The sequence below is a fragment of the Plectrocnemia conspersa genome, unplaced genomic scaffold (genome assembly GCF_051122295.1).
Source record: "Plectrocnemia conspersa isolate PC_06_02 unplaced genomic scaffold, ASM5112229v1 ptg000008l, whole genome shotgun sequence".
Lineage (NCBI taxonomy): Eukaryota > Metazoa > Arthropoda > Insecta > Trichoptera > Polycentropodidae > Plectrocnemia > Plectrocnemia conspersa.
Window position 1 is genome coordinate 10,551,382 of NW_028277172.1, and position 18,619 is coordinate 10,570,000.

The following is an 18,619-nucleotide window of genomic DNA, read 5'->3' on the forward strand; positions in this document are numbered from 1 at the left end:
AACCACACTAATCGAACGATCCTTCCATCGCAAAAATACCGCCCCCAAGCAAGTGCCACCAGGGGCGCCCTCCCCCCCTCCTAGCTACGCCACTACTCGTATAAACTTCCTCGAAAGATAAGATTATGCATCGAATCGCGGTCAACACACTGGTGCGTTACGTACAGTTGATATTTTACAAAATTAATTATACTCTTCGCCACAAAGAGGAAGTTCTCGAGGGTAGAAGCCACTCGCTACTCTCTCTAAGCACGCAATCGACGAAACTCAGGAAGAGCGCCACTCGCGTGTGATTCGCGAGACGGGACAAAGGAGTCGTTTTTTTTCCGGTTCGCCTTCGGACGCGCGGCGTCGAGACGCATCGTCGATCTAAAGAGAGCGACAGAGATGCGGCACCGATTCGCGCAGATTAACCTCGATGGTTAGCGTACTGAAGTGGATGGGCTTTTTTCGCACACTCACGCGAGCGGAAATCTGTTGCGCCTTTTTTTAGGTACAGCTAATATAGTAAACAATGGCATTTATTACCTTTATTCCGGACCTCCCGGGCTGCTTGAGCAGGATGTTCTCCGGTTTCATATCACAATGTATAATTTTAAACTTGGACAGAGCGTCCAGACACTGTAACAGACTGTGCGAAAACTTCCTGACGAGCTGCAGGCTGAAGCCTTGGAACTTGTTTTTCTTGATTAGCTCGTACAGATTGATCGAGAGCAGCTCGAACGTGATGCACATGTGGTTGCGGAAGGTGAAGTTGTCCAGCATGTGGATGACGTTCATCGAGTTGTCCTTGTCCTTCTTACGGAGGTGCTCGAGGATGCGCACCTCCTCCTTCGCTTGATAGAAGAACCTCAGCTGGTTTCTGACCATCTTGAGCGCGAAGAAATCGCGCGTCTTGTGATCGTACACCTTGAACACCTGGCCGAAGCTCCCTCTGCCGATCATCTTGAGGATTTCATATCTGCAAGGCATACGAACGATCAACTGAATTGTTTCGCACGGACGTGCTCAAAATTGAGTAGCCAAAAAACGTAATAACAAAAATATAAGAGTAATAAGTATTTTTTTTACACTAAAGTGATATGATCGATTTATTTGGTATATGATGTAATAAAAATTATTTTGTAGAGCTTTTGAAACGATTTTCAGTTATGAGAACAAAGTCGATAATAAAAAGTACCAAGTGTCTGCAATAAAAAGTACCAAGATGTAAATACGGTGATCTTCCTTTATTGACATTTAACAAAGCTCGAGTGGGCACGCCACATAGCTACCTATTAATAATGACGGATAACGATTGCATATGACCATTTTGGAAATCGAGTTTTAGAGGACAATGAAAGCAATATTTTCTTGATAAGCTATATGTTTATTATCAGAGAGAATGAAATGGCTAATAAGGAGCGTGAAACTTAAATACTTAATTTTGTGGTGTGAATATTTTTATAAATACGTAGAATTTCATTTGAAAAAAAATATTGGAGAATTTAAAACATTCAAACTCGACGAGCACAAAGAGGTCAATTACTCGGGAACAGTCGTTTGAGGTGGACGTATACAGAATAGTCGCGATGTCCAATGTTAGTTTTATCACATTTTGACCGACTAGTATTATAATGATTATTCTGTAATAATCTCGCTTCATTCAAATTTTAAATCATTAATTTTTACACTGAAGTTCACTAATATGTTTGTACCGTAAGGTAAGGGTTAAACTAGTAAGAGTATCAGACACATTATATTAACTCTAATCATAATCATACAGTTATCTAGAGATATTGCATACTTTAATACCAGCAAATCGTCGACTAACAGACGAACCTCAATATATGTAATAGTCTGGGAGACCGGCATTAGTGATTATAATTATAATCCCGATCGATCATAACAGCTTAGATTTTCACAACAATGATTAATTAAACTCGATACGTTCTAGGAGCAAGTTGACAGAAACAAAAGATGAGAATACACACCTGTATGCTATGTGCTCGTTGAGGGAATGCAGGTAGGCGCCGTCGGCGTCGTCGTACTTGGTCTTGCCGTCGACGAGGGGCCTCGGCACGGACGACGGCTTGAAGAAGTATATCTTGGAGTAGTTCCAGACCTCGCGGTACTCGTCGCAGGAAAGCTCGTACCGATAGGTGTTGAGGGCCTCCGGCACCGTGAGGGGCTGCGTCGGCGGAGGACCCGCGGCTGAGCCCGCGCCCTCGGCCGCCGCCTTCTTTGGGGGCGCGGGCGCGGGAGGGGCCGCCGGGGCGCCCCCCTCGGTCGGCCCGCCTCTGGACTGCGGCATGCCTTCACCTGCTCCTCATCGTCGGCCGCGTCGCTCGCACCGCACGCACCACCAGCTCTGCGCCGCCCCTCAAGCCAGACTGCAACCGAACGACGCGATGTTATATAGCCGACCAATGCGCAAGCGCGCCCCTTCGATCCGACCGTCGAGTCACAACAAACGCGCAGCGCGACCGCCCGACGAGACATAACCTCGAAAGCTCGATGAGCACCTGTCGCCGCGCAGCTGCCCGTCGCGCGGGACGGCGGGATCAAAATCGGCGTGTTATTTCAAAAACCCTAACACCAATTCGGAGCTATACTTCGTTTCATTTAACAGTTTAAAAGTTATTCGTCCTAACTACTTCATTGTTATTTCGACACTCGCAGCGCGCGAACGTCTTCAAATTCTAAATGATAACGATTGATAAATTTTGATAGCTTATAACTTTCACTATTTCAACATAAAAATATGTAGAAATTAGAAAATTACACCCAAAGTTGTCAACTCTTTTTCACTTATGAATGATGACGAAATGGATACACCTCAAAGTGACTCTGTTAAAAAAAACGGAGTATAGTTAAACATGCACAAACATTCTTTAAACACACGCATATTATGTCGTGTTTTCTATGTTAGCAGCACTATAAATCACTGCTATCAATAATCACGTGTGTTCCAAGTGTCAAATGTTAGTTACACATTTACGAAATGGAACCAAAGTTCAACGCGTTAAAATTATTATATAGAAATAACAATTCTGTACGAACTGTATCAAAATTTATGGGAAGATTATGGTCAATCTCATAGTCCCACTGAACAAAATTATGTTAAGAGTAGAAGTGTTGGAGATAGGGTAAAGCCGGTGCATCGTCGTGGCGCCCGTTCAGTCAAGAAATGTAGAAAAAAATTCATCGACAATTTAATCGAAAGGATCGGCTGCTGCAAAAAGTCTAGAGGCAGCCATTGATATTTTTTCATAATTAATGAAACAAAAAAAATATATCAAAGATATACTAAAATTTGCGTGTTTTTTAAAGAGTTCAGAAACTGAATTTGGGTCACCTTTTATAAATACACACACAACGCATTTAAATTTAGTTAATAATTAAATTTTAATTTGATAAGTTTGTATATTTTTTTCATATATTTTGGTTAAGAATTTGGTTTAAAAAAAGGATATATGTATACATATTTGTCCTGTTTTTTAGTTCCTATAGCCATTATAATTCGGAAAACGTCAGCCATTAAGCGGTTAAAGGTGCAGAGCTTGAATGGATTGTCGACACCGCCCCTCAACAATAAATATGTTTATTATTATTGAAACTTAATGAAAGATAAGAAAAAAACAATAATGATATATTAACGTAATAAATACGTTAAAAAATAGTACTAAATGCGAGTATTTGACGTTCTAATAAAAATATTTGATAAATAAATTATTACAGCCATGGTTTAAATACCCTCATTCGATGAAAATAATAAGTGAGAAAAATCTTACATAAAATAAATAAACTAGTTACTGATATGTAATTCAGTACATAACTTTAAGCTTTTCAACATTATGAAAAAAATTCGGTTTGAAAATTCATAACTAGGTAAACCATGCAGTTACAACTAAATATACAATTTTTATCGATCGATTTTTCATGTCATAAAGTCAAAAGGTAAGACGAGACAGATATCTTATCTCGTTTCTAACGTAAGATAACGAGTAAACAAATACAACAGATTTTTTACTTGGTTTATCTCAAAATCACATTTTTGAAATTTTTGGTGTGATTATCTCGTATGCATATTAAAAATATCATTCTAATGGAATACAATTTATATATTTCGGAGCAGTAGACCTGCAGCAATCCTGACTTTATAATAGATCAATTATTATCAATTAATGGGAACTTATTAATGAATCACCTATATAAATATCTATCTATAAAATGGATAAAAAAAATCTCTATATTTTTCACGATAATTTTCTTGTTCAAAAACAAATAAAAGTTTTTTCAATATGCTTTCGATGAAACTTTATGAATGCGAATGGTTTGGCTACAACAAGAAGACTGAATTATCACAAGATCATGTTGACATTTTTGTCGAAAATGATATCTACTTATTTTCAATAGTCAGTATACAAAAGCATCGTTCAATGCGCGATCATCGCATACTCTTAAATAATTGCCCTTTGATTGGTCTGTCGCCCCGAAGAGCGGTGCCGGTATGTGTAAGCGCACAGGGCATAATTGCTTTTTGTTTTCGAGATACGACCCCCTCTACGTGTAATTATTCTTATGCGCTGACTCTCGAGGAAAAAATAGAGCGTAGATACGTTCGAGTGAACTCACGTAACTAAAGACAACTAGAAGATATAGAAAACTGCTCTTTTCCATACACATATTTAATTTCTGGCTAGAATATGTTATTACAACTAATATACATATTCTTGGTATATGTTTTGACATTTGGCTCTGTAAGTTTACGGATGTTATAATGTAACTTAAAAAACAATGCAGTTTCTTCGACTATTATCAGGAGACCCATAATCTTCTACCAAATCACGTTGGACGTTAAAACCAGTGATAATAATAGTTTTTTTTGAACGCTAGTACTAAGATTTTTACTGTATTTATACTAGTTGTGTATTTTTTAAGCGAAATGGGTATATCTGTCAGACAAAATATTAATTATCACTATGAAGAGCTAAATCAAACAATTAAATATCAAGATCAGCAGGATATGTAAAAATCAATAGACTCTGTGAATCATAGTTTTCCAAACCTTGTATTTATTTTGTGTCCGAAGGTATTTACGTAAGGTTGGTTAGGCTAGCAATAGTGTATGAAGTCGGATTTTAGCGCGTGAAAGATTAGTAGTAACTTTAAATTGATCCTCAACACAGTAATTATGGTGATTCTATAACGGTTGAAAATGGACTAAAATTGAAACAATAAAATTAATCAAGCAAAATTTGTATTATATCGGTATGAAGAGAAGAAAGTCTGTTCATAGAAAAAAGGACACGGTGGAAATTCTGCATTAATTAGATAGTATTTATGTCATTGGAACGTAAAATTGTGCCAGAATAGAATACAAAGTTGAATTTTTTTTTAAATATTTAGAATGCCGAGTTAAAATCGACTCTAATTTACAAATCGGGATCACCCGCAAAGGACGCATAGTTTTAAGAAAGAACTTTAGTACTTAGAATGTTTATATAGTTGACATTTGAATAAATAATAAGCTTTTATATGCAGGAGTACCAATGTACTACATATCGATAAACTTGCGATAGTCGAAGTAAAAATAAACTATGTTTGTAAATTTTCTAATAAACAACATTTTACGTACAAAGAGTAAAAGTCTCATATTTTTATCATGCAATTGCATAAAACACTACGGAAGAACCAATTTTGATCCCAAAGTCCCGGACGATATAAAACAATAACAACAAAATAAGTGCATTTATAAATTTTTCCAAGTGGCAACATTACATTTTGAATTTGATTAAAATCTAAGATGGACGTCGTTTAAATGGCTGAAATTTGACGTCCGATCGATTATCTCGATCGCGTTTTATATTTTTAGCTCGCATTGCGCAAGTTTTGGCACGTTCTATTCTATTCGGTTTTGTTTATACTGCGAGAAAACGAGGCATGTTTTCGGGCGCGTTTCGGATCGATTCGATTTCGAGTTCGTAACCTTTGGCGATTGATTTTCGGTATAAAATTAGAAAAGACGGGAGGAGATTAAGAGCACGAAAGCCGGGGTTATCGAACCGAGACGAAAAAAGTCCGAGTCCTTCCGTCGGCGCGTTCGCGATTATTTCGCAATATTATTGCTGAAAACGAGTTTCGGAGCGGCGAAATCGAAAGACGGAAACGTCACGATCGCGAACGCGCCGCGGGGGTTCTCGAACGCGGTCCGCGTTCCCGTGCGATAAATAAGGACTCGCGCTCGCGTTCGCGAATCCCGGAAAGGCACCGTCGCCGCGATAGCGGGCCGTTCCATTATGTAAGTCGGGGCGGCGTCCCCGAGTCGGCGCTTCCGGACGCCCGTCCGCGATTCCGGGTTCCTTTGTTCGGGGTCGGGCGTCCGGGCCCCGCGGTCCGAGACGACGCCGTTTTTTTCGCGTCGCGGCTTCGAGCTTCGAGTCGAACCGAAGTTTGTGTCGCGATTCGCCGCTGGGCGCCGGCTGCAGGTCCCATAGCAGCGCGAGACCACTCACCGAAGAGCGGCCGCCGCCGGCCTCGGCGTTGCGAGTCAATGAACCGACCGCGACTGACGACTGACGGTCGCTGCCGTCGCGAACGTAGCGCCGTGGCCGTAACACCGACGAAATCGACCATCTCGTACCCCCGACACTTAATTAAATACACTTTTATTTTTAATTATAACTAGAGTGTAAATTAATTCAAAAATATATTTTATTTTATTATCTGCAGTATAAAATAATAATCCATTTATTTATTAAGAAATTGCCCCTGAAGTTTAATTATGGCCGTTGAAATAACAAGTCTTATCTGTAATGACAATCTTTTAAAGTTACCAAACACGCTGGTTGGTATTTTTGAGGCATAAATGTCAGAAATAACAAACCTTCTTTAATAATTATATAATATAAGTAATAATCTCAATAAAATAATTATATCTATGATTTTTAAATTTTATTTTTATGTATAATCTTGAACTTTGTTATAAATGTATTTTGTATGTACATATTTACGTACTTTATATTTAGGTCTGACGGTGCTCTCTCTGTAATACCAACTGCTAGAATTTCCTTAAAGTGTTTCAGAGTATCCGCTGTCTACAAAATAACTTGAAGTCGCTTTGGAGATGGTCGATTGACAACCTGCTACCACTCAGTAGCAAATTGTTACATTTTCCTGATCTTCGTCACTTGTTGAATTCTTTTTTAATTTTTGAAGAATAGTAGTAATAGAACAGAAAATATTTCCATCGAGTAGTTGAGAGTGACGTTTTAGCAGAGATGAAGATTTAGTACGCGCATTACCAAAGTTTACGAAAAGATGTCGATGATGTTCGGCTTCGAAATGCGGAGTGCGTGTCACTTTAATAATCTATAGTACGATACATTAATTGAAATCACAGCAAAGTTTTGAGACATTCACGAAAATTCGAGTTAGTCGAAAAGCTTATGTGCCGAATCAATTGAGCGATACAAATTTAATACACTAAATGTTTGCTTTCGATTTGTAACAACTCACCACTAGCAATAAAAAAATAATTTTGTACAACAAAAAAAGAAAAAATTAATTCAGTTCAAAAATTGATTGAAATCTGATAAAGCTAGATTCGGTATAAAAGAAGGAATAGATTTTAATTCATAATCACGTCGTGGGGGTTTATTTATGTATTTATTTTATTATGCCCAAAAGCTGGCGGCATTCTGGTAACACTGACGTGACGGCGGCAGAAGACAGCACATTCTTGCGCAAAAGTTGACGGAAGATTACTGGCCAGCGGTACCTCGTCCATCGATCATTTTCACCACCATTTTAACATGTAAACTGTATACTTTTAAATGAAGAATACTACAGCGGGCCAATTTGTATCCAATTATCAACCGTCACTATTCGTCTCCAAAACATCAACAAATTTTAGTCAACGCAACTGCTGATATGTGTGACGAAGCGATTATTTTGTCCCATATGAAGTTGACGTAGCATGTTAAAAGTAGTATTGTAGTTTGCTAGTGTGGGGGCTGGGGGGTCTGCCAGTTGTGCAGTTAATGTCAAGGTCTCTTAAACGACACTTTTGCAGTAATAAAGGAAATAACAACTCGTTTGGACAAAAAGACTAACCTGCAAGATAATAACAGAATATTACACAATTGTATAACTCGACAGATGTTCCATTTTACACACTCGTTTAAGCGCTCAAAATGTCCAGAAAAAACTAGCATTTTGTGTAATAAAGGATACACATCAATGAGTCTATCCGGCGTTAAGAGCATAATTATCATTTACCCCATTGCATTAATGATCTTTGGAATGTATTAATCTTGCAAATTTAACTTGTTCAGTGCGTGAATCTATTTCGTTGGTCAAATATACAAACGGTACAATTGGTTAACGGTCTCTGCATTTTTAAGATTGTGTATCTGACATTTTGACATATGGCAGGCCAGAACATCAGAGATGCTCTTGCGATTCCAGACGAGCACATCACAGACGATTCGGCAGTTTGAGATGAGAACATCACAGACGATCAAGTGAATCAAGATGGCAGACAACAAGACTTAAATAGAAACACGAAAGACCACAGCGGACCATCCTGGGGATATCACTTCTCTTCCAGCGCTTAGTCTACGTAAATATTCACCCTAGACAATATTTCGTTTTTGGAAAATTATATATGTTATCATATTTTCGGCGTTTATTTTGGTTGCAAAGTCATCTCTTCGGTCTTTAAGCCCAAAAATGGTTTATATATAATTCACCGTCAATATTTTCTTCACGTTCCAATAAAAAATAGCTAATCCTTTGCTAGTAAACGGCACCACTGTTATTTTTTGGGAGGTGGTCACCTTTTCAACTGTTACTTTGGCTTAGGCTGATTTTGTTCTGAACATATATCTCAGCAATTTTTCCATTAAATTATCAGAATCAACTTCATAAAGAAACGAGTCGATTCTGATCAATCAATAACACAAAGTTATTGTTTAAAATATGTTGAATTCGTTATTGATTCGTTATTGATTCGCCGATCTGTCACAATCATGTAGTAAATCAATTTTATGTTTTCTTCAGTGGTAGTAGTTGCAGTGGTAGTATCACTGCGATGATAATCTTCAATGCTTTCCAATATCTAAATTCTTAAACCATGTTTATGAAAGACAGAATATTCCCAAAGTTGTTGTCATCTTCATGAGTTTGCTTCGGTGTTAATCCATTTTTGTGTAAGATATTTGCTTAGTGTATGATGTTCAATTTTTTAAAAAGTTTGTGCACACTTTACTTTAGAAAATACTGCAAATTTCCGAATTAACACAATCTCCAAAAAGCAATTGTCCATTTAGTATTACCTTTTCTGTATCAGGTCGTATTTTAAATCATATTAAGTATACATTTGTGGCAAGTGAAATTTGTCAAAATGATTAAACCTAAACGGAACTGAAACCAACACTTTGTATATACAAGTTCTTAGATCTTAACTCGTACTGGAACGTTGATGTCAATCTTAAAGTCTAAACTGTAATGTAGTTCAAAGTCTAAATAACTCATTTGAGGTCGCGTGTTTGATTATATATAGATTTTTCTTTTCTCTGCATAATTCCAGCTGATTTGGGCTGTAATTCAAAGCTAAATTATTATAATTTCAATACTTATGACTGCACTACAACAAATATTTTTAAGTTGGAGAGGTGCGTTTAATAATATTCAGATGCTTGCATAAACATTGTAACTACCGGGGGTGAATTTTGCAGATTCAGCTACTTGGTTCTCATATCAGAAGTCCGTATAAGGATAATTATTATATTTTTAAAACATAGTGTAATATCCAAGAACATACTGTGGAGCTATATGCGAGATGCGAGATGCGAGTTGCGATATCTCTGTACTTCTCCACTTATTTTCCCCGAAGAGAAATATTTTGGACTTAACCTAATGTAAGTTCTAAAACTCTAATTAGTTTTTGAACCTTCATTGGGATAGGTTTGGGTTAGAACAGCAAATTGAGTTTCATAGTCATTTTAGAGTAGCATATAATTTCGCTAATATAAATATAGTATATCTACTAGTGAAAATGTATTTAGATTTCACTAATGAATAGATAATTTTACTGAAAAATACATCTGTTTGTACTTCTTCTTTCGCTTATTTCCCCTGAGTTTGTATTTTGGACTTGTACTAGTGCAAGTTCTAGAACTATAATTAGTTTTAGAACTTTCATTAGATCGAGTTGGGTTTGGTTAATTCGTTTAGGTTAGATTTGGGTTTGAGTAGTAAATGGACGTTTCATAACTGGCAAATTAAGTTCCATAGATATTTTAGAGCAGCATATAATTTCACTAGCGCCTATTAGTTAAATTATATTTTAGTTAATATAAATAAATATGTATATATATATCTACCGGTGAAAATTTATTTCGATTTGATTTCACTGAAATGATATACCTATTTAAAAAAATTGTTGACTGTTTTTTTTATTTTGTTTGAGGTAATAATTTCCCAATAATTTCTGGTTAAAAATCAAATACGTCATTTCAGTTTTTTTAGGGAGTATATAAAAGTATGCATGTCAGTGCTCGTTTTTTTAATATTTCTATTTCATTAAATGATATGCATTTTTCTGGCCAAATTTAAGGGGATGTTCCACTTGATTCTCCCAAACGACGTCCATAAATAAGGACAATATTTATTGATTAAAATTAAGACCATCGTGACCTGACAGGTTAACCCAATGCGCCATGACGTCTAAAAGCATAAAATATATTTTTTTACATTTTATTTATATACACCCGATATACTGCTTCATAGCTCTGTGTTTATTTTATTATTTGATAAAATACTTTGCTAAGTATAGATACGCAATACAGCATAATTGAATTGTACTACATTATTAATTATATTATGTCATAGTTATTTCTATGTCCGATTTATTTTTAATGAAAAATGATAACACTTGAGTGTACGAATACAAATAATGTCAGCGAATTCTCCGATTATAGATTGCCAGTGTTGCCATCCGCGCGGCGATGAATCAGTCGGCGAAGGTTCGCCGCGATTGTCGGTTGTGTTTATGTTGCGGTCGCGTCGACCTCCGGTTTCGGTGGCGATTGGCGAGTCTGCGCCGCTAGCCGGCGCCGCCCTCTGCGCGCATACGCCCTACAGGTTTGTACCTAACCTATAACGAACGTTCATCGATTTTTGAACCTTCCGAGGGCGCCGCCTCTCATATAGGGGGCCGATCGAATCCGCTCTCCCGATGTCGCATTGAAAGGGTTCCGATTCGCGTCTCCTTTCGCTTCCGGCGTTCCCGAATCCCCGACTCCTGTCAAAATTTCGCCGATCGATTTTCGGAACTTTCGATCGCTTACGTAAAATTCGCGGACAGGAAGGATCGTCTCTCGTCGCTTCGACCGACCTCCAGTGAATCTCAAATGTTGCGCAGGTCGCGACCTCTGCTCCGGTCGCATCTGTCAAACTCGATCGAATATTCGAATCCGCGAGGGCTTCCAAAACTGTTATTATCGTTCATCAAACATTGGTGTGTCAAACGATTACCGAATGTGCTTATTGTGTATGTAAATACTGATGGTATGTTATAATGGATGTTGTCACAATTAACAGACTTACGATCAAAGCAAAAGTAATACCTATTTGATGTATTTATACTGTAATACAGTTGATGAAATCTAATGCATTGTTATTAATGTATGCATAATAATAATAACATGCATTTGTCTCAATGTGGTTTCCAATCAGACTTACTGATATGAAATATGGGTTCAACAAATTAACACCAAGTCTTTACAGTTAATTTTTAATCTTTCAAAAATATTAATCTAATAAAAAAAAATGATATTCATTTCATATTCACTTAGTATTCTTATTATATACTATGACTAAATATATAAAGACCTAGTACAACTATGTTTTGAAACACACACGAAACTATGTGTATTGCGTATATTCTTTGCAACTTTTCTTTCACGTAAACACATATAGTATACCTAAAATAATAAATATATCTAATTGTACATTTGTACAACTATAGGAATAGTTTTTTCAGGTTGATCCAATTTGAGTTTCCTATGTTGGCAACACTAAATCAGACAGCTGTCAATAATCACACGTGTTTAGTGTCAAATGTTAGTTTGCAACTACACGTTTACGAAATAGATCGCTTAACCACCGCTCAACGCGTTAAAATTGTTCAATTGTTCTACAGGAAAAAACAATTCTATACGAACTGTGTATCAAAATTTACGCGAAAATTATGGCAAATTTCATCGTCCTACTGAGCGAAAAGTTCGCAACGTAGTGAAAAAATTAAAGCGTTAGAGATAGGGTAAGGCCTATGGATCATCGTGGAGCTCGTTCAGCCGAGAATATTGCTGCTGAGTGTGTGGACGAAGACCCGGAATTGTCTGATTTTTCAAAGAAAATCTTTTCCTCTGATGAGGTACATTTCCACCTCTTTGGGTATGTTAATTAGCAAAATTTTCACACATGGGAATATAACATGGAATTATTTTAATAGATATGTGCATTTAAATAAATACTTTGTTCCATAAAACAAATTTACTTCAAAAAAGGATTCGTTACATAGAGTTATTCATAAGGTATTCACTGTTAATGCACAAACAATTCGTTTTATGAAACAATTATTTTATATAATGCTCATCTAAATTGTCCTCATATAAAATGTTTTCTGCGAGATAATTAACATAGCTCATAGGAGTATAAGTTAGTGCAATAAATATAAATTATGATACAGGTTGACATGAAAAATATCCGGTAATCGATAATTCGGTTCCTTCAAATTTCCAGCATGGAATTCGTAGCGCATTTTCAAATGGCAACAAATTAAATGGTCAGAATTTAAATCAACTTTTAGTCGGAATAAATTAACTATTAATTGTTAACAGTCTGGTCATAATTATATTATTCAGGGTCAAAATAAATATCAAACAGTTGAAATAACAATAGCATACTGTTAGAATAAAAATATAGGACGATCAGAAATAAAATATAGGAGATCATGTGAATAAAAACAAATATTAGAACATTTATAATTATAAATGGGCAATATATTATTTATTTTAGAAATATCTTATGAAATGTTTCGCTCGCACCAAAACCGTTAAACAGGTAGGTACGAGCAACGTTGGTCAGAACTTTTAACACAAGTTTTACATTAAGTTTTACTTAGGAAATTCTCATAGAATTTAGAAGTAAAGAGCAGATTAATGTCTTATATACGATCAGCGGAAAGGGAAAGACTGACATCCCTACTATCCTTCGATCCTTTGGCCAATGTTTTGGGCAGAAACAGGAATCTTTGCTTTTTATATTAAATATCTCATTAAACTTTTCTAGTCATTCTGCTTCAATTATTTGTAACAAATACATTAGTTTTTATGGCACTTTTAAAACTAATCTCAATGCGAAGACTATATGTAGATATGTATTATACTTGTTATAAATATTATAATTAAGAATGTCTATGAACTAACGTATTATAATATATTATGTAAGCTTTCTTTTAATTTCTTTAATGTTTAATTGCGTTTTTAACTGGCATTGAAATTATTTTTAGAACACCGGATTTTACCTGTAGATTCTGTACAAAAATTATATTATTTTGTTAAGATATATCTATCACTCATATAGGTGGTATATTTTAGAGGGAACCTTTAAATTACGAATACATATTTTTCAATAAATGTTATACGTTACTTATACTTTGTACTGTTACCAATCTTTTGAATACTTAATAAAGTTTTTGATAGAGTAAACCATTCAATCTAAATCAACTTGTGGCCGCCTACCGCTGTTTCTTGTTTATATATGACAATGGTTTATATTATACCATTTTATTAGACCATTTCAAAATATACATCATGATTTACATGGGTTAGTTGTTTTGCATTCAGCATTGCTAAATGTCGTGTTGTAATATTCTGTAAAAGCTAGAAGAGTTCTTTTACAAGCGATCTTAGGAGCAATTAAGTTTTTGCCACTATACACGCTCATGCGTTGTGATTTCGAACACTACCATAATACATATACTTAGTTAAACATACTTTTAAATTCGCTTTTAGCGAGAGCAATTCAAACACATAAATAATTTTTATATATTATTAGAAAAATACATAAATAATTTTCAACAAAAATGTTACTTATAATCATTCGGTCTTCGCTGAGTTGTGAGTTTAAACATTTTTGATGTTTCCAATATTTTCGTTGTTTGTTCAATAACGTTAACGACAGTATTTCTAGTTTAGATTTCGAAATAAATATTAGGAAATAAATTTTCAAGCATATTTAATATCAAATTTTATGAAACAATGCATATTATAGATAAAGTTATAATGAAATAATAATTAGAGATGCTCTTGATTGAATAATTTCCGTGACGCTTTCTTCGTTCAAAAATAGAAGCGCGAAAGTGACCGAACACCTTATACGAAAACGCACGTTTAATTACATAACTCGTTCAAAATATAAAAACCTGTTTCGGAATAAAAAACAGCGATTAACATACAATCACAAATTATTCATCGTTTCGTTAAAAAAACCTGGATAGCATTAGCGAGAACATCGTTTTGGTTTTATGTATTATTATCAAAACACGCTTCTATTAGTAAATGTATACGTTAGACTAGACATCTGTTTGTTTTCGATCTCAATTATAAATAAGTGAGTTTAAAGCTAGATGGACTCTTAAAAATACTGAAAAGAATCGATTATTATTATTGTGTGCTTTAAAAAATAGTACACACTCGACTTGCTTGAGTACGAGCATGTAAGTTTATACTGGTTCCTTTTGTTATGCACATCTGCAAGTTTGTATGCCTGCCAAGATTAAAATGCGAAACGAAACTTTTTATATGGATCCCAAAAATAGTTGCTCTCTGATTTTTTAATCGACAATTCTAACCCGTTTTGTGTGCGCGCAAACAACTCGACGGGCGTGTGAATTCAATTAAATCGCTTCTGATTTTTGTCAGTTTTTCGCTGCTTACATCCGCTTTTCCTCTTGTGTCCGATGCTACGTGGGTGTCCATATTTAACCAAATCGTGCGACTTCATTACCATCATCCTGGACTCGCCTTCTTCAGGATCGTTGTTGTCGAGTGAGTCACGCACTCGTCGGAGACGCGTTGAATCATCGCATAACTGAATATACACGTCACTCGCCCTATAGTGAACATTAAGGCCCTACAGATGTTTAAATTTACCAATTTGTGAGCGACCTATAGCTTCCGCTGTGATAATAGAATCATCCGCTCGGCGAAAACGTTAAGCAATGAGCTGGACTTTTCCGGATATTTGGGCGCGTTCCTGGTGCTCGCGATTGGCGCCAGCAGATAGAGTCGGATTCAAAATCAGATTCAGTTGGACTTCGGCCGATTACGACTAAGCATCCTTCACTTTTGCTCGCGTAATAATTATAATAAGCAAGTGCGCTATCCATTGTGCCGCGTGTTTGCTTATTTGCTCGTTTGCGTTTGGTCGATAGGGCAATTTGAGGGTTTGTTAACGTTTATGGCTATATAATCGAAGAGCTGGCACCACTCTCATCGTTTGTTACGCTATTTGGTCATTTGTTTTCGATTATTACATATATAATCGATGAGAGCTTCTGAATGGCACAAAAGAGTCAGTAAGTTTTGTGCCGATGTATTATATATTCATATTTTTTAAATCTAATCTAATTTCAAAGTATTTACATTAAACTCGGGCAATCTGTTTATTATCTTCTATTGGTCCATAACTGGAAACGCCGGATTTAGTTTGTAAGTATACAATCGCTATTATCGAAAATAAGGGATTAAGATTATTTTTTTATTAATAAAAATAAGTTTATCTATAATTCACTATTTATTAGGAATTGAAAAAATAAATTTTAGCTTCACAGTTTGACAATTGCCATTTCGTATTGACAGATGCCAAAATTAATGTTGACACACGGCGCACTATTCAAATTTGAAACACATTATTGGTTTTTATTTCGCTTGGCAACACTGATCGATCTGACTTTAAATTAAACGCATTACTGTTTATTTTTATTTTGTTTTATTTTATTGAACTGTCAAAATAACATTTAAAATTGAGTTTGCCGAGTATTGTACGTATAATTTTATAAATAAACTATTTTAAATGCAATACCACGTGGTTATAAGCACGTCGTTGATAATATCACGCAAATAAATGGCATGTTAATCACATATAGACATATTTTTATTTGTATCGTGAATATTATCTATTCGCAGAACCTAAAAATACATATAAATACAATAACTTATATACAACTTTTTTCAAAGTCGAAAAACATAAGTAAACATCTACATAATGATCGAAAAAAGAGTTCTCCTGTTCTCAAACCAATAAGAAACTAATAATTATCTTTTTATATTTGATGTTTTTAGTATAGTGGCAATAGCATATTTGAATCAATCTAATGGTATAACACTTTTGTCATAAATTTCATTGAATAACTTAACTTACGCTCGAATCCAAAAGCTCCTTGATAAAAATGTGATTCCATGTTATCGATCCATATGTGAAACACCAATGTGAAAATATAAAGTGTGACCACATTGTTGCGGTGCCTCATTAAACCAAGCGCTAAGATCGTTTGTAGATTATTTCCATTTGAGGAACTTTTATAGTGCTTTCTAGAAAAATGTTACAACACATCATTTATTAATCCTGAAAGGTTAGCGATTTAATGAAGCTCATATCAACAACGAATCATAACAAACTGTTTATGGTTCGCTATATCAAAATACTTTGCGAAATCTGTATAAGTAGTACTAAATAAACTTACCAAATATGTTTAATTAAAATGTGATATTTCTACAATTTTAGTCATTGTTAATTCTTCGAATCGATTTATAGTTTCTGACTGGTTTTGAAACAGTGTTTACTTTTCGTCCTAAGTAATAATTCAATGAAAGTTTTATCGTTTCGAATTATCAACGAAGAATACAACTACAAAGGCATGTCTAAACTAACTTATAGGTAGAGATTGAAATGTTGTATGTGTATTAGCTTCTATGTTGGGTTTCAATTTTTATTTTTATTGTCGCTTGGCCGAACGGCAAAGGGCGGAGCCCAGGCGACGACCCTTTGTGAAAACCCGAAGCAAAGCCACGACGTCTCGTTCTCGGTGACGATTAAAGTCACTAGCAAGCCATGGCTCAAATCCTTAGTATCTATACCAAATTTTCCAGATTCTTAATACACACTGAAGTCACTATTTCCTGATAAGCACTTGTTTATCTTATCCCATATGTATTTTAATACTATTGAACAGCTAAGTATTATAGTTAAATCGATAATTGTACATAATGTTTTTCAATCGTGCTCTATCTCTAACTAATTGAAATGTTATTTTGAGACAGTAGAACGTGTATGTCTAAATCCGTGTTGTTGTTCAACGAGAATATGGTTAAAGTGATTAATATTATATCTACGTAGAATAATTTTGCCGGTGCTGACAATAATGTATTGTATACATTTTTTAATATTTTTTTTATGTGGCTTTATAACAAACAGGTGTGTCAGAGGATTTATTATTTTTCACATCAGAGACATGAGATTCGATACAATGACAGATATTTGCACAATGATAATACATAGCTATCATAATTACATTGTAGAAAGTAGAATACTAATTTATGTACCTTTTATTTTTAATTAAAATTATTTTTCACTTAGGACACGTAATTAATTAATGATAATTTTGAAGCAGTATATACTCGAAAGCGTTAATTAAAAAGTTTATTTTCGTTTCATGTTTTTGTGCTTCATCCTTTGTCGAACTTTTAACAAATATACATATAATTTGATAAATGTACTTGAACAATGTATGTATGTATTTTTAATTATATTTGCTGTAATCTTTTTAGTTATTATAAAATAATTAAAATTAATTCTAACGTTTTCAGACAAAGCATCTTTTATCTCTTACATTGCAGCATTTTTTGTTGCTAGAATCGCGTGATAGTGCGAGATAATAATTTCGATCGATCATTTTACATACATATATGTATATTACACATAATACATAAACCCGCATACATATTAGCCACTTATGCTTATTTTTAGTCCGTTCCTATGGCATCTATCATGTTGTGCTAAAATTTAAGTAGAAACCCTCTCCATTCAGCGACTTGTATAAAGTCATGAGTCATATTGGAACTCCATTAATAGTATTTAATCGATGATTCATATTGAATGTTTATTATGTTTTATCTCATTGAATATAATGATTAAAAAAATTATGTACTTATATGCAGCCTTAACCCTTTGGATGCCGGGCATTTTTGGAAAAATGTTCCAGAACTGCCGGGACTTTTTATTAAATAATTAAAAAGTCAAAATGTGTATTTTAGTTTGTAAACATGCTGTCGCGGCGTGCGACGCTGTCTGCAGTGAACTTGACCTAATTAATGATGAATATGCGATTGTGTGTTATTTTAGTTCTTATTTGCGCTGTAATAAGAGTCATTATCGCATGACGTATTAAAAAATAAGAGATCTGAGCGGCCGAACTCCAACCAGGAATCAATAACAATGGTATATAATATGTTATTTATTTTTATAATGTAAATAAAACTTTTCGTAAATTAATAAAATATAATAT

At 34.9% G+C, this 18,619-nt stretch overlaps 2 protein-coding genes across 10 annotated transcripts in view; one reads left to right on the plus strand and one right to left on the minus strand.

Annotated features, from left to right (window-relative positions):
- Dyrk3 (Dual-specificity tyrosine phosphorylation-regulated kinase 3) overlaps nucleotides 1-6,552 on the minus strand; it is a 39,692-nt gene extending 33,140 nt beyond the window's left edge. Inside the window, exons 1-3 of one of the 2 annotated variants that reach the window (XM_088189140.1) lie at nucleotides 6,498-6,552; nucleotides 1,974-2,372; nucleotides 529-961 (exon numbers count right to left, since the gene is read on the minus strand). In XM_088189140.1, the coding sequence (XP_088045266.1) occupies nucleotides 529-961; nucleotides 1,974-2,293 (753 nt within the window). In that variant the 5' untranslated portion in view covers nucleotides 2,294-2,372; nucleotides 6,498-6,552. Of the gene's footprint in view, nucleotides 1-528; nucleotides 962-1,973; nucleotides 2,373-6,429 lie in introns of both variants that reach the window. The other variant, XM_088189141.1, reaches the window with a different exon arrangement.
- Nucleotides 6,553-11,001: 4,449 nt separating this feature from the next.
- The window catches only part of Dmtn (transmembrane and coiled-coil domain 2 protein Dmtn), a 38,962-nt gene continuing 31,344 nt past the window's right edge, over nucleotides 11,002-18,619 (plus strand). For all 8 annotated transcript variants that reach the window (XR_015810301.1, XR_015810300.1, XM_088189144.1 and 5 more), the window contains exon 1: nucleotides 11,002-11,130. The gene's annotated coding sequence lies outside the window, so the exon portion shown is untranslated. The remainder of the gene's footprint in view (nucleotides 11,131-18,619) is intronic.